The following is a 21,171-nucleotide window of genomic DNA, read 5'->3' as shown; positions in this document are numbered from 1 at the left end:
CAATACCAGCCTTTCAAAGCGTTTCAGGCTACAGATGTGAATGCTACTGGCCGACAGTAATTTAGAGAGGTTACCTTTGCGTTCTTGGGCACAGGGACTATGGTAGTTTGCTTGAATCATGTAGGTATTACAGACTGGGTCAGGGAGCAGTTGAAAATGTCAGCACTTGCAAGCTGATCACAACTGCTCTGAGTACACATCCTGGTAATTTTATTTTAACCTTTATTTAACTAGGCAAGTCAGTTAAGAACAAATTCTTATTTTCAATGACAGCCTAGGAACAGTTGTTCAGGGGCAGAAGGACAGAATTTTTTACCTTGTCAGATCAGGGATTCGATCTTGCAACCTTTCGGTTACTAGTCCAACGCTCTAACCACAAGGCTACCTGCCGCCCCGTGGCCTTGTGAATATTAACCTGTTTGAAGGTCTTCCTCACATCGGCTATGGGGAGAGAGAGCACACAGCACACTGGTGCTCTCATGTATGGTTCAGTGTTGCTTGCCACGAAGTGAGCATAAAAGGCATTTAGCTGATCTGGTCCCATTTCGACAAAATGAACCCTCCTACCATAAGCACACGCGCACACAATATATATAGTATAGGCCTAGTGCACACTGAGTGTACAAAAACATTAAGGACACCTGCTCTTTCTATGACAGACTGACCAGGTGAATCCAATGATCCTTTATTGATGTCACTTGTTTAATCAACTTTAATCAGTGTAGAGGAAACAGATTTAAGAAGGATTGTTAAGCCTTGAGACAATTGAGACATGGATTGTGTATGCTTTCCATTCAGAGGGTGAATGTGCAAGACAAAATATTTAAGTGCCTTTGAACGGGGTATGGTAGTATGTTGTGTCAAGGACTGCAATGCTGCGGGTTTTTCACACTCAACAGTGTCCTATGTGGATCAACAATGGTCCACCACCTAAAGGGCATCCATCCAATTTAACACAACTGTGGGAAGCATTGGCGCCCGTATGGACCAGCATCCCTGTGGAATGCTTTCGACACCTTGTAGAGTCGTACCTCAACGAATTGAGTCATACCTCAGCGCATCTCAATATTAGGAAGGTGTTCCTAATGTTTTGTACACTCAGTGTATATGCCTCTTCAACAGGAATTGGCAGTTTCAAGCAACAGAAAGTTCCATCTTCTCCCCCCCCATCATGCACCATGCTCTTCTGCTCTACTGGACACCAACACACAGAGATCTTTAAATAATGATTTTGCATGGGCCGCTGCCTGCGCCTCGCATCCAGGAGAGACGGGAGAGAGTGCTTTAATTGTCCAGTGCGCTCCAGCGGCTCGAATACGAGAGGGGAGTTAAGGGTTCGCAACCTTCAATCATTTCTGAATTAAATATGCCCTGGAAGCACACTGTGCACGCACACACACAGACACAGCGCAGAGTTCATTCAGGAGCCAACGGTATCAGGTGCTATATTTCAGCACTGTGGTGTTAGAAAGGGAGGGAGACGTTGAGTGACAGAGTTATTCACCCACAACCACAGAGAGGTGACATACCAGGGTGACCAGGGCTGCATACCAAATGAAACCCTATTCCCTATATAGTGGACTACTTTTCAGGGCTCTGGTCAAATGCAGTGCACTATTTAGGGATTAGGTTGCCATTTAAGACACTAGGGAGGTCCGGTCAACAGTATGCTTTACACTACCTCTACGTCTCCCAGGCCAGAACAAGAACTAAACCCTCTCAACCCTTTCATTTCTCTGACTACATCTTTCACTGTGTTTTTTGTGCCTACTTGTTGTGCTGTTTTGTTCACAAAGCGCCTCTGTCATTGGGGATTACTGTTTCCTTTCCTTGGCTGGGTTAGCACTGGGCATATGAGGGAGGGAGTGAGCGATGGATGCACAAGAAGAGAGGGGAATAGAGGTAGGCAGAGGGAGGAATGCAAATGAAGGAGATAGTAGGCAATGAACCTCCAGCGCTGAATGCCAAATCGGGTGCATCTGATTGGTGCAATCACAGTCAGTCTCAGCGCAGGGATGAGCTGTCTTCTGAGCATGCTTTCAGCCAAGCATCATAAACTGTCTGGGGTTGGGGGATTAAAGCATGTGGGATTGAGTGTGAGGATAGTAGTGAGGCCTGCAGGTCCCGGGAAATGGAACAGGTTCCCTCTTAGCCCCCCAGTAAAGGAAATGGGACAGGTTCCCTCTTAGCCCCCCAGTAAAGGAAACGGGACAGGTTCCCTCTTAGCCCCCCAGTAAAGGAAATGGGACAGGTTCCCTCTTAGCCCCCCAGTAAAGGTCCCCTCTGTGGAATGGTACTTTTACATGACCGCCCGTGTTGCGTGCGCAAGCGTAAAATAAATGTACTGTACACATACATGTTAATCAATCATTTCACTCGTCAACGGGCCTCTGCGTAGCCAGGGGCTAAAATAGAACTTGGTTGTATTTTAGACGCTTGTCACACTGCAAGTCCTGCCTCTCCCATCTACTCATTGGTTTTTACGAGCATGTGCCCACGGGGGTGATTGCAGTAGCAGTGTGTGGGTCAAAATAACTGGGGAAGCCAAGCAAAAAAACTAAACATATTACAACCTATGTGTTGCGATAATTGCATTGTTTGCTCTATAACCTGTTAGTTCATATGCCTTAACACCGTGATATATAGGCCTAAGGCCTAGACAATAAGAAGACAGTGGCATAATAAACTCAACTACACATTTCATTCATTACAAAACCAGAGAGCAACATCTGTCTGGTGAAGTTCACAAAGCATATTGCATGTAACAAACAGTTATATGACCTACAGCGTGGTCAAGCATGGTAATATTTCTGACATTTTCGGACTACTAAACTATTGATTTAGAACCACAGAGAGTTACCGCAGGTCTCAAAGAGAACAGGAGCTGCCTCCACTATTCCAGCACCATTTCAACAACATCAAATCACCTCTGCTTACTCTAATACAGTGACAACTAAAAGATACCCCAAAAAATTTGGTCAACCAACGTAAGCTAAATATGATGTCTCTGTCCATGGTGCTGATTTCTGTGTGTGCGTGCAAGTAGAAAAAACATGTTGACTCACCCTACTCCTAGAGAAACGCCAATGCCATTTCTTCTTTCATGTTGCCTAAAGGGTCTATGACTGTCATACAGTACACACTTTTAGTTTTTGTTATCCTAGGCTAGGTGGCAAAAATGCTTGCTTGCTAGCCTAACTGCCTTTCATGCAACGATGCGCCAGGCCAGCTACTGTCATTAACATTAGCATAGTCCATCTAGCTACATATTGAACTTCCATCCTCTCAGGCCAGGGGCACAATGTATGAATTAATGGTTGGATCAGAATCGCCTTTATAATCATTAGCCAGTACGGAGAATTAAGTAAAAGTCCAAATCCCTATCTCCATCCATGGAAAATTTAGGAAAGGGACAACTTTAGCTAGCTAGCTATCCACCGGAGGACAACACCACAAGGAGATGCAACAATTCAAGTTTTTTTATGTCAATGATGTTTGGCTTCTGAGGTGATTGTTCTGAAGCCAAATCCAAACTGGTTTCCCTTGACACTTTTTTTTGGGTGCGCCAGGACACAGCTGAGCTCACTCAGTTTAGCTCAACGCCATTTGGCTATTATTGAATTTTTTTAAATAAAGGGAGGCCAAATGCTCACTGGCTTCCCTTGCTTTCAATGCTATGGGCGGCAACAATGTCATACTCTTTTTGACCAGAGAGCATCAGATAGATACGCTACACATACTGAGACAGAGGGGCGCTGTTTTGTTCGCTTGGACGCTTTCTCCGGTGAGTTACATTTCCAAGAGGCTGAATGTATGAAACACAGAGAGACGAAAGATTATTATTTAAAAATATATATATTTTTAATGTTTTGGGGAAGCCTGGCTTCCCTTGACATCCATGAATACACACCACTGGTTGATTGAAAGAGGAACGAGGTCCATACTCCAGTCCAGTTGGTGATGGTAATGCACCTTAAAGTTGGTTGCCAACCGCCATAAAATCCACAGAAGATTAATGAGGAGAGATTTATGAAAGAAAATGAACTAAAAACAAACTAGGTTTCCATTTTTTATCTATGTATTAATTGTCGGAGTAGAGAACACACGATTTTGTATGACTCAACATGGGTTCTACAAAGAACCACAAAAAAAGGACCATATGCATTTCAGGTAAAATAACAACCCAATTATAAAATACACTGTCTGTAAAATGTATATAGTATGTATAAGCTGGAAGTAGAAGCCTAAGTGTTGTTGTCTATTAGTCTACTCCAATTAGGAGAGGTAGGGTTAGGTGAAAATAATAAAGGAATATATATTTACAAAAAATATATAATGGGGGATTGGAAATGCAGACAATTACATTGATCAAAACTACAATCAGTAATGTTAAAGCTAATCTACTCCCTAAAAAAAATATATACACTACCGTTCAAAAGTTTAGTTTTGATGTCTTCACTATTATTCTACAATGTAGAAAATAGTAAAAAGAAAACCTCTTGAATGAGTAGTTGTTCTAAAACACACACACACACACCCGTTCAAACATTTGGGGTACTTAGAAATGTCCTTGTTTTTGAAAGAAAAGCTATTTTTTTGGCCATTAAAATAACATCAAATTGATCAGAAATACAGTGTAGACATTGTTAATGTTGTAAATTACTATTGTAGCTGGAAATGGCAGATATGTGTACAGAGGCCCATTATCAGCAACCATCACTCCTGTGTTCCAATGGCACATTGTGTTAGCTAATCCAAGTTTATCATTTTAAAAGGCTAATTCATCATTAGAAAACCCTTTTGCAATTATGTTAGCAAGCTGAAAACGGTTGTGCTGATTTTAAAGAAGCAATACAACTGGCCTTCTTTAGACTAGTTGAGTATCTGGAGCGTCAGCATTTGTGGGTTCAATTACAGGCTCAAAATGGCCAGAAACAAAAGAACATTCTTCTGAAACTCATCAGTCTATTCTTGTTCTGAGAAATGAAGGCTATTCCATGCGAGAAATTGCCAAGAAACTGAAGATCTCGTACAACGCTGTGTACTACTCCCTTCACAGAACAGCGCAAACTGGATCTAATCAGAATAGAAAGAGTGTGAGGCCCTGGTGCACAACTGAGCAAGAGGACAAGTACATTAGAGTGTCTAGTTTGAGAAACAGACGCCTGACAAGTCCTCAACTGGCAGCTTCATTAAATAGTACCCGCAAAACACCAGTCTCAATGTCAACAGTGAAGAGGCGACTCCGGGATGCTGGCCTTCTAGGCAGAGTTGCAAAGAAAAAGCCAGATCTCAGACTGGCCAATAAAAAGAAAAGATTAAGATGGGCCAAAGAACAGACACTGGACAGAAGAAGATTGGAAAAAAAGTGTTATGGACAGACAAATCTAAGTTTGAGATGTTCGGATCACAAAGAGGAACATACGTGAGACGCATAAAAAATGTAAAGAAGCTGGAGGAGTGCTTGACGCCATCTGTCAAGCACGGTGGAGGCAATGTGATGGTCTGGGGGTGCTTTGGTGGTGGTAAAGTGGGAGATTTGTACAGGGTAAAAGGGATCTTGAAGAAGGAAGGCTATCACTCCATTTTGCAACGCCATTCTAAGTACCCCATCCTGTTGACGGCGCTTAATTGGAGCAAATTTCCTCCTACAACAGGACAATGACCCAAAGCACAGCTCCAAACTATGCAGAACTATTTAGGGAAGAAGCAGTCAGCTGGTATTCTGTCTATAATGAAGTGGCCAGCACAGTCATCGGATCTCAACCCTATTGAGCTGTTGTGAGAGCAGCTTGACAGTATGGTACATAAGAAGTGCCCATCAAGCCAATCCAACTTGTGGGAGGTGCTTCAGGAAGCATGGGGTGAAATCTCTTCAGACTACCTCAACAAATTGACAACTAGAATGCCAAACCTCTGCAAGGCTGTAATTGCTGCAAATGGAGGATTCTTTGACAATAACGTTTAAAAATCATTATTTATAACCTTGTCAACATCGACTATATTTTCTATTAATTTTGCAACTCATTTCATGTATGTTTTCATGGAAAACAAGGACATTTCTAAGTGACTCCAAACTTTTGACTGGTAGAGTATATATATATATTATATATATATAAAATCATCAAGGACAAATTAGTTAGCAACAGCAAAAAAGCCAATTGCCCATGAAAGTTTGTGTTTCAACCTATCCCCAAATGAATATAGTTGGTTCACAGTTTTGGTATTTTAACCGGCGTGTCATGAACACATCTGGGCGCGATGGCGCATGCGCGGAGCCAGTCTGGTCAGCATGTTAGGTGTAGCTTAGGTCGAAACATTTTACAATAAACTACAGGAGCATTCATCAGTGTATTGGTCTCCATCTTAATTTTAAATTTTTTTGTACCCAGCGCCTGCAAGTTATCGGATGTGCGTTCTCTATATATTTGTGTTAGGACCAAATCTAGTGAGAGTGTTGTCTTCAAGTCATCTTCCATAGGAGGATCTGATCCTGCTTGAGCCAAACAGATTAATGGACCTGTTGTTGTGCTTTTCTGGGAAAAGAATGGCTAGTACACTCCTTTCGACCTTTCAGAAAATAAATGTTTCCAGTCTGTCAAACAGCCATGGTGGAGCTCATTAGGGCCCACAGCAAGGCTGTAGTGTGTGTGTGTTCAGAGGAAGACATTGTTAGTGCCATCATAACCTCTCATCATACCTGCTTTACGCATCTGAATTCTCTCCCTGGGTTTGCTAACCTGCCTCAGACAGGAAAGCTGAAATGATCAGTTGACACAGACAAATGGCGGGTCACGTGCTGCTTGTCAGAAGGGCCAAGAGGTGTGGGCCGCCAGCACGCCACGTTGAGAAACCCCCCATGCGCCTGTCATTGCGCTCCGTTCCCCACCACTGAACAGCAGCAGCCAGTACACACGCTACAGCAAAGCTCAAGTGAACACTGACACAAGGCAGAGAAAATGCCCATCCATGGTTGTCTACATCTTCCCTAATTGGCCAACTGTATGTAGCTGTCTTCAAGCCTTTGCCACACTCAGCTACATGTTGAGGAACGATGACTGGGGTTGAGCAGTACGTAGGGGAGATTACCAGCAGCACTTCTGAAAAGGACGTTAATAAACCGGTCTGATTACATCACTGGAAGCAGGGAGACATATGCTTCCCTACATCACTGGGAGGGGTGGGAAAATCTATTGATTCTGTGGCTTTGCGTGCCGAGGGCCCTATACAACAGCAGATACATATTCTCCATTTCGCCCTTTACAAACTCCCACGTGCCTTTTCAAATCCGTCATCCCAGCCCCATCATGCGCCCTCCGCTGCTGTTGCTTGGCAACCCACGGTCTCGCTCTCTTTCTGTGAAGGAAGACGCTCTCGACATCCGACCGCTCTGCTTGGAAAAGTGACACAACATGTAATCATATTGAGTAACACAGCTCCCAAAAAAGATACGTGTTGCTATGGTGATCCCAGTCTAGCTCATTCTCTGCTGTAAGTGGTTCCTAGAGTATAGGCAGCAGTGAGCGGTAGATTTGGTTGGCTGGGAAGGGAAGCAGGCTCAGCTCAGGATCGTTGCAAGACTTTTAGGACAGCCATTAGTTTCAAGCTAACGTGTCGACATCTGGTATAGGGTGGAGAGGGTACTGCCAAATGAACAGTGGGGGGTTCGCACCAATCCATTCTGCCACTGTTAACTTCCTGGATAGTGATCTCCTTCAGGTTTCTGACAGATAAAAAGAAACAGCCCACGTTTCATGTTATCTAAAATTAGATGCCAGTCATCAAATCATAGGTCAGGCAATTATCAGAATGGGTAATTAATGTCAGTGAAGAAGCAGGGTGAGCATTAATAAGTTGAAGGACAGAATCGTCAAGAATGAGATATTTGGGTTAGCAAACCAGTCCTATTCTAATGTAATACAATTCCTTCACAACAGACAGATCCGCACGCACCATGCACACACACACACACACACACACACACACACACACACACACATAAAGGAAAGGGAGGGAGTTAAAGGTTAAGTTCATGGTCTTTTATTGGAAAAAAAAATTAAAAGACTAGCATGTACAACTTGGAATGAACTAAACTGAACAAGATGAACAGTCTAAAGACTCAGGTGTTGAAGACCCTAGATGCGCTGTAGATCGATCAAAACCCACACTCAACCACGGTCAGAGTCGAGAAACAGAAGATAAAAACATTGACGGTACAACCGCGTTTCCTTGCCAAAAAGACTTCCCCTAGCAGGTAAAAAGAGTCCAGAAAAACCAGACTCTCCAGCTCACCTCCCACCCCCTCGAATCATACCCAAAGTTCAACGCATAACAAGGAAACAGAAATCCAAATATTCCCAACATGCCAAACAGTTCTAAAATGAGAATTTTTTTTAAATGATAATTTTCTTAAAAATATATTTTTGTAATTAAGCAAAGGTCCCATTCATTTCATCTCTATGCGAGTTTAGTATGACCCCCCCCTATATCTCTTATCTCTTTCTCTCAACATAGACTGTACCAAAACCCCACGGCGGTACCCTCGACACCGCTGTGGAATCAGAGTGAGCCCATTGGCTAGACTGCGTCGCCAGTCTCAAGCTGCATGCATGAAGAACAGAAACAGGAAAAGAAAAGAAGACGATTGGCCAGCCCAAACGTTACCATTAGCAACTGGAACCAATAAGCAGGTCGCCAAGTGCTTTCTTTAGTTGTTGACGGTTTTGTTTACAGGTATTATTTCTGTTATTACTGATGTCTAACTCATCTTTGGGGACAGGACCACTAACCAGTACATGCAGATAATGTTTTTTTAAATTTGTATTTATTTTTACGTGGACTGATTTTTTCATTTTTCAACATTCAGTTATGTTTTCTATACAGAAACAGTATGAATAAATGTATATTTTTGCAAGAGGTAAGTAAAACATTTGACTGATTTTTTTTGTCTTCTAAGGTCAGGAGAAGGGTAAGGGAGCTTCATTTTGCTGTCATCATTTGTACAAATTCTGTGAACAAAAGAACAAAACAAAAAGACATTAGGAGAATGAAAAGAAAACAGCCAACCACTGATCAAGGCAGCAATTTCATGTCAGATCCAGACAATAAAAAGAAAAAATTCCAAAGACAAATCATAATACAATTAAATTAATTCTCATGAAGACTGTTTACGTAAGCCAAATATCCTATTACAGAGAGATGTACCAATTCTATAAGAAAGGGATGAGAAAAGAAAAGGGATCAGGATGACAGAACAGGTGGATCGGGCAGTGAAAGGATGAGAGAAGAGGGGCAATCGGGCAGTAGAAAATAATGAGAAGAGGGGGATGAGAGTGGAAGAGTGAAGAGGGACCAGGCAGCAGAAAATTAGAAGAGAATCAGGGCAATAGAAAAGGGATGAGGCGAGGGGGAGAAATTAAAAAAAAAAAAAAAAAAATACAAAAACAATAATAAAAAAATAAAAAAAAAATAAAAAAATAAAAAAAAAATCGGGATGGTAGAAAGGGATCAGGGCGCTAGAAAGTGAGAGAAGAGGGGGATGAGAGTGGTAGAGTGGGATCAGGTAGTAGAAATGGATGAGAGAAGAGGAATTGGAGCTGTAGAAAAGGACGAGGGGAGCGGCAGAAAACCAAGACTGGCTGTACAGTAGCATGGGAGTATGAGACAGCTCTACTGACTACAGGCCCCCATAGGGACACTGCTGAGATCTACTATACACTCCTACACAGCAGAACGAAGCACTGTCCTCTTCTTACCTTCATAGTTGACCTGTCCGTCTCCGTCAATGTCGGCTTCTCTGATCATCTCATCGACCTCCTCGTCTGTTAACTTCTCTCCCAGGTTTGTCATGACGTGACGGAGCTCTGCTGCACTGATGTAGCCATTCCCATCCTGCAAGGGAGAGGGTGTGAGTGTGTGCCACCTCACAGCAAACACACCTGCCTTTTCCATACTAATGTAATGTATGCTTGCAGTACGCTCACTCTAGGACTGGCATGCATACTACATGTTACAGTACACTAGTGTGGATATTGGAACAAAGCCATGATAGTCCCTTTGTAAAAAGATAATACCTTGTAACTGTATGCAGGAAGAGCAACCATACAGGATATCACTGATCATTAGGGATAACCCCATTTAGTCGACCGAGATCTTTGGGTCAAGCAGTGGGAATTTTTTTTTTTTTTTAAATAACCTGAGCAACTAGTAAACATTCTGCCGTTTCAAATGCATTTCTCAAGTCCATTTTGCTGTCACGTTACGGTTCAGAGTTTGTTATAACCAATTTATTGATGTGATTATTATACGCTATAGGACAGGCCCCATTGGTGACATGCATGAGATACATACATGTACAACATAAAGGGAGTAAGGGTTGAGGGAATAGAGAATGTTTCGCATGGTACTTCGCACCGTTCATCTGTCCCTCGAGCATGACTAGTCTCCCAGTCCCTGCTGCTGAAATACATCCCCACAGCATGATGCTGCCGCCACCATGCTTCACCGTAGCGATGGTGCCAGGTTTCCTCCAGACGTGACGCTTGGCATTCAGGCAAGAGTTTAATCTTGGTTTCATCAGACCAGAGAATCTTGTTTCTCATGGTCTGAGAGTCCTTTAGGCAAACTCCAAGCAGGCTGTCATGTGCCTTTTACTGAGGAGTGGCTTCCGTCTGGCCACTACCATAAAGGCCTAATTGGTGGAGTGCTTCTGGAATGTGCCCCCCCCCCCCCCTCCACAGAAGAACTCTGGAGCTCTGTCAGAGTGACCATCGGGTTCTTGGTCACCTCCCTGACCAAGGCCCTTCTCCCCCGATTGCTCAGTTTGACCGGACGGCCAGCTCTAGGAAGAGTCTTGGTGGTTCCAAACATATTCCACTTAAGAATGAAGGAGCCCACTGTTCTTGGGGACCTTCAATACTGCAAAAAGAAATGTGGTACCCTTCCCCAGATCTGTGCCTCGACACAATCCTGTCTCGGAGCTCTACAGACAAATCCTTCGACCTCATGGCTTGGTTTTTGCTCTGACATGCTTTGTCAACTGTGGGACCTTATATAAAACAGGTGTCCCTTTCCAAATCATGTCCAATCAATTGAATTTACCACAGGTGGACTCCAATTGAGTTGTAGAAACATCAAGGATGATCAATGGAAACAGGATGCACCTGAGCTCAATTTCGAGTCTCATAGCAGAGCATCTGAATATTTATGTAAATAAGGTTTGTTTTTATACATTTGCAAAAATTTCTAAAACCCTGTTTTTGCTTTGTCATTATGTGTTGAGGATATTCCATTTTAGAATAAATCTGTAACGTTAACAAAATGTGGAAAAAGTCAAGGGGTCTGAATAATTTACGAATGCACTGTACATAGTTGATATTGTATGAGATGAAGCTGTGTAAACATGTAATCCCTCCCACAAGTACAGTAAAGACTGTACACACACTATACCGTATTTTATGATATACCGGTATTGATGCAGGGACCGGTTTGGTTTTTACTTTAACTTCTATACCATTATTTTAATGTTTGGTTTGTTAAATGTGAAATGCCATCTGTAATGTTAATTTTTACTTTACTTCGCTACTTGACTCATCTCTGTCCACTCTCTCTCCGTGCCACTTTCCACACAGACCTAGCCACACCCCCTGTCACTCGAGCGCATTTGATGTTCCTCAACCAGGAGACACTTGCGTTCAGTCTGCCTGGTCAATGCAGCACATGCAACAATGTTGATGACATCAATGCTGTTTTCACTTTGCTTCTTAATATAAATCCACCAGCGTTCTATAAATGACACTATTAGTTGGTGTTTCTTACATCAAACAGATAGCAAGTTGCCCTAAGAAAAGACAAACTAAATCTTGACACAAATTGTTAACCACTAATGCTAATAGCTAGCTAATAAATGTACTGAGTAAGAGCAAACATAGCTAGCTAATACCAGTGATGGTGTAGACCTAAATCCGCATGTTGTTTGTGCAACAGTATCGTCTAAATCAAAGAGGAATATGCAAAGCAAGAATATGTTAGCTACATGGAGTAGCTAAGAGAAAACATGCAATGTAGCCAAAGCTTATAGGGTCCCCTAGGAAACGAGTATCAACACTAGTTTCTACCCTGTCAACTCCTCCCTGGCATTTTAATTCGTTGTCATCTCAAACACTGTATTGAAAGTGCCCACTATTCTATCTATAGAATTAGAATAGTCATTCTATTTCCATGATTCCAACATTGTCTAATTCGCAAGTGAAATCACAATTGCAACATTTGGTTAAAAATAAGTCCTAGATTATTTGCCCATATCGTGCAGCCCTACGTGGCAGTGTGGAAATTCTCAATTGAGCAGTGGTGTAAAGTACTTAAGTAAAAACACTTTCAAGTACTACTTAAGTATATCTTTATTGGTATCTGTACATTACTATTTTTGATAACTTTTACTTCACTACATTCCTAAAGAAAATACTGTACTTTTTACTCCATAGATTTCCCCCTGACACCCAAAAGTATGTTACATTTTGAATGCTTAGCAGGACAGGAAAATGGTCCAATTCACTCACTTATCAAGACAACATCCCTGGTCATCTACTGCCTCTGATCTGGAGGACTCACTAAACACAAATGCTTTGTTTGTAAATGTCTGAGTGTTGGTGTGCCCCTGGCTATCCGTAAATAAAAAGAAAAATGATGCCATCTGGTTTGCTTAATATAAGGAATTTGAAATGAGTTATACTTAAGTACATTTACTCTAGTATTTTACTGGGTGACTAACTTGAGTAATTTTCTATTAACTCATCTTTAAATTATTCTCAAGTATGACAATTGGGTACTTTTTCCCAGCACTGCAATTGGAGTGCAGGAAATGCAGAAATGATAAGTGCTGAAATTTGTTTTGGTTGAAGTTGAACAGTATAAAAGAAAAGAATGAAGACTCATTGAAATCACTTAGAATGCATGTTGCCACCCTAGGACCACTCACTACTCAAAGCAAATGTACAACTTTTATTATTCCAAAACAAAAAAATACCGTATCTTTAAAAAAAAAAATATTTAAACGTGATATAATATTTGGGCCATGTCGCCCAGCCCTAACACACACTATCCTTACCTTGTCGAATACCCTGAACGCCTCGCGAATCTCCTCCTCGCTGTCTGTGTCCTTCATTTTCCTGGCCATCATAGTGAGGAACTCTGGGAAATCAATGGTGCCGTTGCCTGGGGGGAAAGAAAGAGAGAAGCTTTATTTTTTTAAACTTTGACAGAAAGAATTGAAAGTTGCTTATCAGGGATTTAAGCCCCTGTCGCAATGGGCCTTGCGTGGTCCAGAGTGGGCTGTGTACCACTACAACAGGCTCTGGAAGGGGTTGAGTTGCCTCTAATGCAAAGCAAAAGGGAGCCATGAAAGGATCACAGAGAGAGGTGAAGGCCACTGGATCAGAACTTCAGGGGGCCTGGCTAAACCCTTTGGAGCAGACACTCACACCACTACTGATCACATATAACCTGGATTAGTCGTGGCTCGTCAAGGGTGTGTGTGACGGCAGTGGCGGTTCTAGACCATTTCAACTGGGGGGGGGGGGGGGCCAAGCTGGGGCCAGTTGTACTGTTAGAGGGGCCAGTTACATTAGACGTCATTGTTGTCATATCGTTTCCTTCACTGCATTGCAGGCAAATGACCATGTTCCATGTTGCCACTGTCTAATAACGGATGTAAAAAAAAAAGAACGATAGCAAAATTTTGTTATGTAAAAATTATTTCATACTCCACATTTAGGGGGACCACAAGCGGGTCCAAAATTGTCGTCACAGGGGCACTGGCCCCCCCGGCCCCCTCCCCCAGAACCGCTAGTGTGTGACGGGGAGGCAGGGCTCCAGGTACAGCGGAGTGAGTTTGTGTGTGAGATCATGTGTGTGATTCCTGGTTAAGACCATTCCTCTGAGCACAGAGCTGTTCCCTCTGACATACAGTTCCCCAGTGAATGAATGCATGTCTGTTCTGCACATGTCCTCGTTCGCCCGGTCTGTGTGTATGATATATACAGTTGAAGTCGGCGGTTCACATACACCTTAAACTCAGTTTCACAATTCCTGACATTTAATCCTAGTAAAAATTCCCTGTTTTAGGTCAGTTAGGATCACCACTTTATTTAAGAATGTGAAATGTCAAAATAATAGGAGAGAACGATTTATTTCAGCTTTTATTTATTTCATCACATTCCCAGTGGGTCAGAAGTTTGCATACACTCAATTAGTATTTGGTAGCATTGCATTTAAATTGTTGAACTTGGGTCAAACGTTTCAGGTAGACTTTCACAAGCTTCCCACAATAAGTTGGGTGAATTTTGGCCCATTCCTCCTGACAGAGCTGGTGTAACTGAGTCAGGTTTGTAGGCCTCCTTCCTCACACACGCTTTTTCAGTTCTGCACACACATTTTCTATGGGATTGAGGTCAGGGCTTTGTGATGGCCACTCCAATACCTTGACTTTGTTGTCCTTAAGCCATTTTGCCACAACTTTGGAAGTATGCTTGGGGTCATTGTCCATTTGGAAGACCCATTTGCGACCAAGCTTTAACTTCCTGACATGTCTTGAGATGTTGCTTCAATATATCCACATAATTGTCCGTCCTCATGATGCCATCTACTTTGTGAAGTGCACCAGTCCCTCCTGCAGCAAAGCACCCCCACAACATGATGCTGCCACACCCGTGCTTCACGGTGTTCTTCGGCTTGCAAAGAGGCACTGAGTTTGAAGGTAGGCATTGAAATATATCCACAGGCACACCTCCAATTGACTCAAATTATGTCAATTAGCCAGTCAGAATCTTCTAAAGAGGCACATCCTTTTCTGGAATTTTCCAAGCTGTTTAAAGGCACAGTCAACTTAGTGTATGTACATTTCTGCCCCACTGGAATTGTGATACAGTGAATTAAGTGAAATAATCTGCCTGTAAACAATTGTTGGAAAAATTACTTGTGTCATGCACAAAGTAGATGTCCTAACCGACTTGCCAAAACACACACACACACACACACACACACACACACACACACACACACAGATTCCATTACGTATATAGGGCAGTATAGTACAGACTGACTATTCCCCAGTGTGTGTTACTGTTGCATTCTATATACAGGGCAGGCTGAGTCCCACCTCATGTATAACGCAGACTGGCTGTTTCAACTTCCCCATTGAGTGAATGGACGGCTACTACTGTGTGTAAACAGGGTGTACCACGGCTGCTCTGAGCTCCTTCCATGGGCACTCAGAGAATGTGCATCCCAGCAGAGCAGAGCTCAGAGTGGATTATGTCATGGATTTCACTAGGCCATTATTACCTGCTGCCATTATTCAACTGGCTTTGTTGCAGGCAGTCGCTAGGTCTGACTGACCTAAATAGTGCCAGTCAGTCATTATAATCAATGCAAGTACTCCCAGTCCCAGCACTAAGACAAGTTAGGCCGTGGCTAAACTTGTCAATAGCGCTATCAATAAGAATCAATGTTCATCACTGTTGGGTTGACTTCCAGAAGGGAGAGCAGGGAAGTGACTGAACACACCCACATTATAACATAACCCAAGGAGATGGAGTAGTACTTCAGTCTTGCTTAAATTCACAGCTTTTACAGAAATTCCTTTCTTGCTTATTGCCTCCAGTTTCCAGGAATCCACCACACGGGGATTTCTGGGAACTTCACAACCCTAGTTGGATCCACAGTGATGTTTCCCCATAGGTACATATCTAGGATCAGCTTCCTCTAACCTTAACTATTAGTGAGAAATATCCGCGTTCTGGTGCAACGTCACCCTACACCGTAGCAGGTGGAACTAACTCACCATCAGCGTCGACCTCGTTGATCATGTCCTGCAGCTCTGCCTCTGTGGGGTTCTGTCCCAGCGACCTCATGACGGTGCCCAGCTCTTTGGTTGTGATGGTGCCATCGCCGTCTTTATCGAACAAGGAGAACGCCTCCTTGAACTCTGCAAAGACAGCAACAGTTGGTTGTATCCAAAATAAGGAAAGATCACAGCTGAGCTCCATTAATCAACTTGATTAGACAGTCACTGACTTCATAACGTATGCAATTTAGCAGACACTTCTATCCAAAGTGACTTAGTCATGCGTGCATACATTTTACTAGGTTACATTTGTTCATTGGATTGAGTTAATTGTCAAGCAATAATAAATCACACCTCAGTTTGACCTCGTGGGCTATGACATGGCCTCGGCTTGAAAGGATTACATTTGTTTATTGTGAAGGTGAGTGGACAAAACATCTGGTCAACAACAGGTATGTCTGATAGGTCTCGCTCTGCCATTATGTCCAGAGTAAGATTCAAATCAGCCATCCGGAGCTAGCTAGCCGACATGCCTCACTCATGAAATATTCATACACAGCTGAAAAGTGAAATGTGTGCGTTGAACTGTTTACCGGCAATCTGCTCCTCTGTTAGTTGGTCGGCCTGAGAGGGAGGGGGGGGGGGGGGAAGAGGGAAAAAAAAATTATCAAGAAAAAAGATCAATGGCTTTGTATTGTGACTGAATACAAGCAGTACTACAGAAAAACGGACTTATTTCTTCCTTTCTCCTTCCCAGTCCACCTCTGAGCAACAGTACGTACACAGTGATCTCTGAGCAACAGATACACTACTACGTAGTCTAGGCAATGATCCAGCTAAGGCAGAGCAGAGAATACAGTGACCTGATGTTGAAAACACACGGTCAGGCTGCCTGCCTCTACTCTGTGCTGCTGAGCTACACTGCACATTAATGCCACGGAGGAGAGGCCAGGCATTTACCACTTGAATTTAATATAGTCCTGGCTTACATGCACACAATGCAGGAGTACAGTTAAGACACTGACAGTCACCTACACAGAATCATATAGACTTCAAGCCAAACCAGCCATGTTTCCCCACAAAATCTGATATCACTCATGCAACTACACAAGGGTAGTGTCCAAAATGACCTACAATAAGAAAGCAACAGAAGGGTAGGCTAACTGGTTAATCTAGACTAGAGACTGTTTTTCTGCTGACACCACCGGCATCCCTCCCCATCACACAACCAGTTTCAGCTCCCCTATCATTTATACAGAGGGCATAGTAGAGCTTGGGGACCTGAAACTCGCCAAAGTGCAGGTCGGTGAGGTCGGCCACCAGCTTCTTTGCCTTAGGCTGGTCCTGCCAGGTGTCCACCTTCCTCGCATCTGGCTTGCCGTCCAGGCATAGATTACCCTTCGGCTTTCCATTGAACACCCCAGCCTTGGAGGAGAGGGCATCCATGGCCTCCCGCACAATCACCAGCCCCTCGGCCAGGCACTCTGCCCGCTTGGCATTTATGTTGCCTTGGCGCCTGACGTCCACCAGTTCAGTCTTGGTAATATGCAGGCCGTTCTTCATGTCCTGGACCTCTTTGACCACGTTGTCAATGCGACTGTTGAGGGAGTCCACCAGCATCTGTAAGAAGGTCTTGAAGTTCCTCTCCTGCTGCTCAATCAGCTCCTTGTAGAAGAACTGCTGCTGGTCCAGAAGCTCATACACCATGGACAAAGAAACCAAGTCATCATCCTGGTAGCAGGATGCCTTCTTGGGCAACATGGTTCTCTTATGTCTCCTCAGCCTGCCTGTTGGTCAGGTCTCTGGCTCCTAGATGTGGGGAGCGGTGTCAAGCCTCTGGGAGTGGGGCTCAGCTGGCTGAACTTAACACCAGACAGAGGAGGTCTAGACTGACCGATAGTGAAGCAGGGTTTACCTGACCTGAAGCAGGCTATTGTGGCAGTGATGTGACTGACTGGCTACCTCCCACTGTAGTGGCAGCCTAACAAGCATTGGGGCTGCTGTCTGTATTGGATATCTTTGGGAATCCTAACTTCCACATGGGTCGTGTCAACAGAAGCTCTGGGGTTGATGTATCGTGTTGTGCTTTTCGCCACCTCGCAATCTGGGCTGTCAGCGTGGTGGTATGGTTACAGAAACCAACAAGGGACCCTGAAGGATCGTTTCCATGATTAAAGCCCGGTCACGTAGTGCTTAGGGCCCCCCACCAGGTTGGTTGGACAGAGAGAGCATCTAGGGTCTGAGGCTAGATGCTGATGGCTCCTTGTCTGGCAGCCCCCCACACACACGCTGAACACCCAGAGCCTGGCAGTGGCTGACTGTCACATCAAGGTGTCAGGTCTATTGTACAGTCTCTGTCAACTAACCTCTCTGATATATTGGCTTTCATCAAAGCTGTACCTTGGCTTTGTTTCTCTGAACCATCAGCAGTATTCTTTGGCAGTGTCCCCAGAGGAGAGGTCCTCCTCCTTACCCCTGCTGGCTCCTCAAGGCTAGCCCAGTACAGCCCCAGCCTACAGGACCCCAGCCAGGAACACCCTTCTTCCCTCCAGCACCCCAGGCAGGGAACAGGACCACTAACACACACACACGCCACTATACGCACAGCCATCTGCCAGGAATCTGACCTGGATTCACAATCGCCACACAACCTCCCCAGGAATCTGGCCTCGATATGAGAACTAAAAACAGCATAGCTGCTGATCAGCGTGGTATTGCCACTTTCACACAACATTGACAAGTGGTCCCCGAGGGCCATGTGGTGGTAGTGTAGTGCCACAGAGAAAAACATTTGTGAGTGATAGGCTTCTTGTCACTGCCATGTCCCGTTTGTGTGTCTGCCCACATGACTTGAGCTCCACTTTCCTCCTGAACACATCACATAGGCCTGTAGCAGAGGGATGGAGTTCATCAGACACTACCACATATGAGCGTGTGATATGTGCAGTGATATCATGGGGCATAGTAATACTCTAGGCTATATGATCACATACACCAATCCCACCCTTGCTCATCTGTCTCTTGCAGAAATATTCAACACATTGGTTACTGCTGCTTATTATTGAATGGCATGACCATGGTAAATGTGCAACTTATTGTCACAGAATGGTATATAGCAAAGGCTTTTTTCATGCATTAGAATCACCCTACTTTGGATAAGTAATATAATTTGAGCTGGTTGTCCGCACTTGAGTTGGGAGGCACTGCTAAGACAGTCAGTCACCCTGCATGTACACTAACAAAGCCTGTGGCCATTCAATGCCAGTAAATCGAGAAAAAAAATAAAAAAATAATCCAGTCACAGTGCAATCGCATTTTTTTCCTACATGGTGTCAAAATACTAACTAATAGAGCAGATAATCTCAGAGTGTGTCTTTTAGCCATTTCTGCATGGAAACACACATTCATTTCCTGGTGATGGCACACAACAGCACGCCGTGTAAGGGTCAATGACTCCACAACTACAGCAGAGAGCACAGAGGACCCACAATCTTTCCGTTCACGCCTTCACAGCACAGCAGCACACAAACAAACACACACATCTAAAAAGATTTCTGATTGCCCACCACACCCAATCAAACATCCGAGCAAGGGCCAAAACAGTGGACCCAATGTAACCAGGCCAGTGGGCACACTGATGTGCGTGTCCATATGAAAGGCTTGATTCAGAGTCTACAATCAATAGCTTTGTTATCACCACTTTGGTGGAGACATTCCTTCCATGCTTTCGGAGAAACAATGTGTGCATTGAGCACACGAGCATAATTTACTTAGAGATGAATGTTTCCACGCTGTCCTCCCGCTGCTTAAACAACACAATTAAGCCCTCCCATTTAGGCAGGCGAGAGAAATCTCATGGACGTTGATCCTCCTGTGACAACCATAAAGTTAATTACTAACAGAAAAACACATAATATTCAATACATTGTTCTCCATCCGTGTATAAAAAAAAGGTGATAAGACCAAGGCATAAGTCAAGCATCTGCAGGTCCTGTCAGAGACAGGGCAGCTATTCTAAAAGTATTACCATGTAGGCTAGATCGTCACTTTCGATCTCACACAATGGCGCAGATGACATTTTCGATTAAATAGAGAGTCCATAAATGACCAGAAACCGTGATAAAAATAACAAAGTTCATAAATGATTTGTAAGCATTGATGAACATTGAAAAGTGGGATAAGCAGATTGAATCAAACACCATTAATATAGCACCAAGTAGCCTATAATTCCATAGATGGGGTTCCCCTGCTGTCTCCTGAGGCCAAAAGACACATGAAACGACACATTTACATCGTTCAGACTAGTAACAGAACCTGAAAAAGATTGATAATATATCAAATGATACGATCAAGTGCATTGCTGAATCAGATCAAAGTCGCCTAATCAAAAAAAAAAAAAAGCAACATCGTGTCAAATGTATTTAATCATTGATATAATTCTGAATGATAGTGATTTTCTGGGGGGAGGGGGATGTGCGGTAGGCACAGCAGCATGCACTGGTCCCTCGAACAGCATCAACAGATAGCTACATTCGTTCGTCTGCCTGTGCATGTGGAAATGACAGAAATCTCAAGGGTTTCACAGCTTCCGTTTGATCAAAATTGGATAGCTCACATTCTGTTACATGACCTTAACACGTAACATTACCGGCCATAACACCGATTTTGTTAAACATTAAAATCACAAACTGCGCCTGATTCACGGACGCGTATAGTTAGGTCTGACTCGCTGACATGTGAAGTCATTGCATCGCTTATCAGCCTACAAATCTACTTTTTAAAGAGTTATAATGCGTCTTATATCCGACCAATATGAATTGTAGCCTCCGATACTCAAAGATATGACACCCAACAATCTGACAAGCCAGCACCGACGCATGATCACTCGAACCGTTCAACGTTTCACGCGAATCCTCCTCTGCAGGAAAACTTTGCATTCCTGCCTTTCATTATATTTGACTTAAAAAGGATAACATTTCGAATTGCATCACAAAATACTATACTTACCATGTCTGACGGCGCTGGATGGGTTGGTTTTCTAAAACTAGACTACGAGACTGACCAGCTCCCGTGGACCTCTAACGATGGGCTGAAGTTGTGTATCTCTCGCGATCTGTGTCTATATAGCTTGGTGTATTCCTCCGCCGCTGAAAACCGTCCTCACTCACTTCCGCATTTTCCCACTGCAGGACAGGCAGCCTGGATCCCTCACTCCTCAGCATCAACTTGCCTAGCAGAGATTCATTGCCACTAAAAAAAAGCTATTGGCCACAGACAGCACAACAGTGACACTTACATGGTCAAAGTAGGCTACTTACACACTCAACTAT

The 21,171-nt window shown here is 43.6% G+C and overlaps 1 protein-coding gene across 1 annotated transcript; it reads right to left on the bottom strand.

The window, feature by feature from the left end:
• Window positions 1–8,024: 8,024 nt before the first annotated feature.
• On the bottom strand, window positions 8,025–21,071 carry LOC106601272 (calmodulin-1). The gene is made up of 6 exons (XM_014193357.3): window positions 20,849–21,071; window positions 16,435–16,465; window positions 15,839–15,982; window positions 13,106–13,212; window positions 9,756–9,891; window positions 8,025–9,008 (listed from the first exon to the last, which is right to left on the bottom strand). Exons 1-6 carry the CDS (start codon window positions 20,849–20,851, stop codon window positions 8,980–8,982), a joined length of 450 nt encoding a protein of 149 aa, XP_014048832.1. The 5' UTR covers window positions 20,852–21,071; the 3' UTR covers window positions 8,025–8,979.
• Between the last annotated feature and the right edge of the window lie 100 nt (window positions 21,072–21,171).

The sequence above is a fragment of the Salmo salar genome, chromosome 01, assembly GCF_965601325.2.
Source record: "Salmo salar chromosome 01, fSalSal1, whole genome shotgun sequence".
Taxonomy (NCBI): domain Eukaryota; kingdom Metazoa; phylum Chordata; class Actinopteri; order Salmoniformes; family Salmonidae; genus Salmo; species Salmo salar.
The sequence above is the reverse complement of the archived record's forward strand: the minus strand, read 5'-3'. Positions and strand labels throughout refer to the sequence as shown.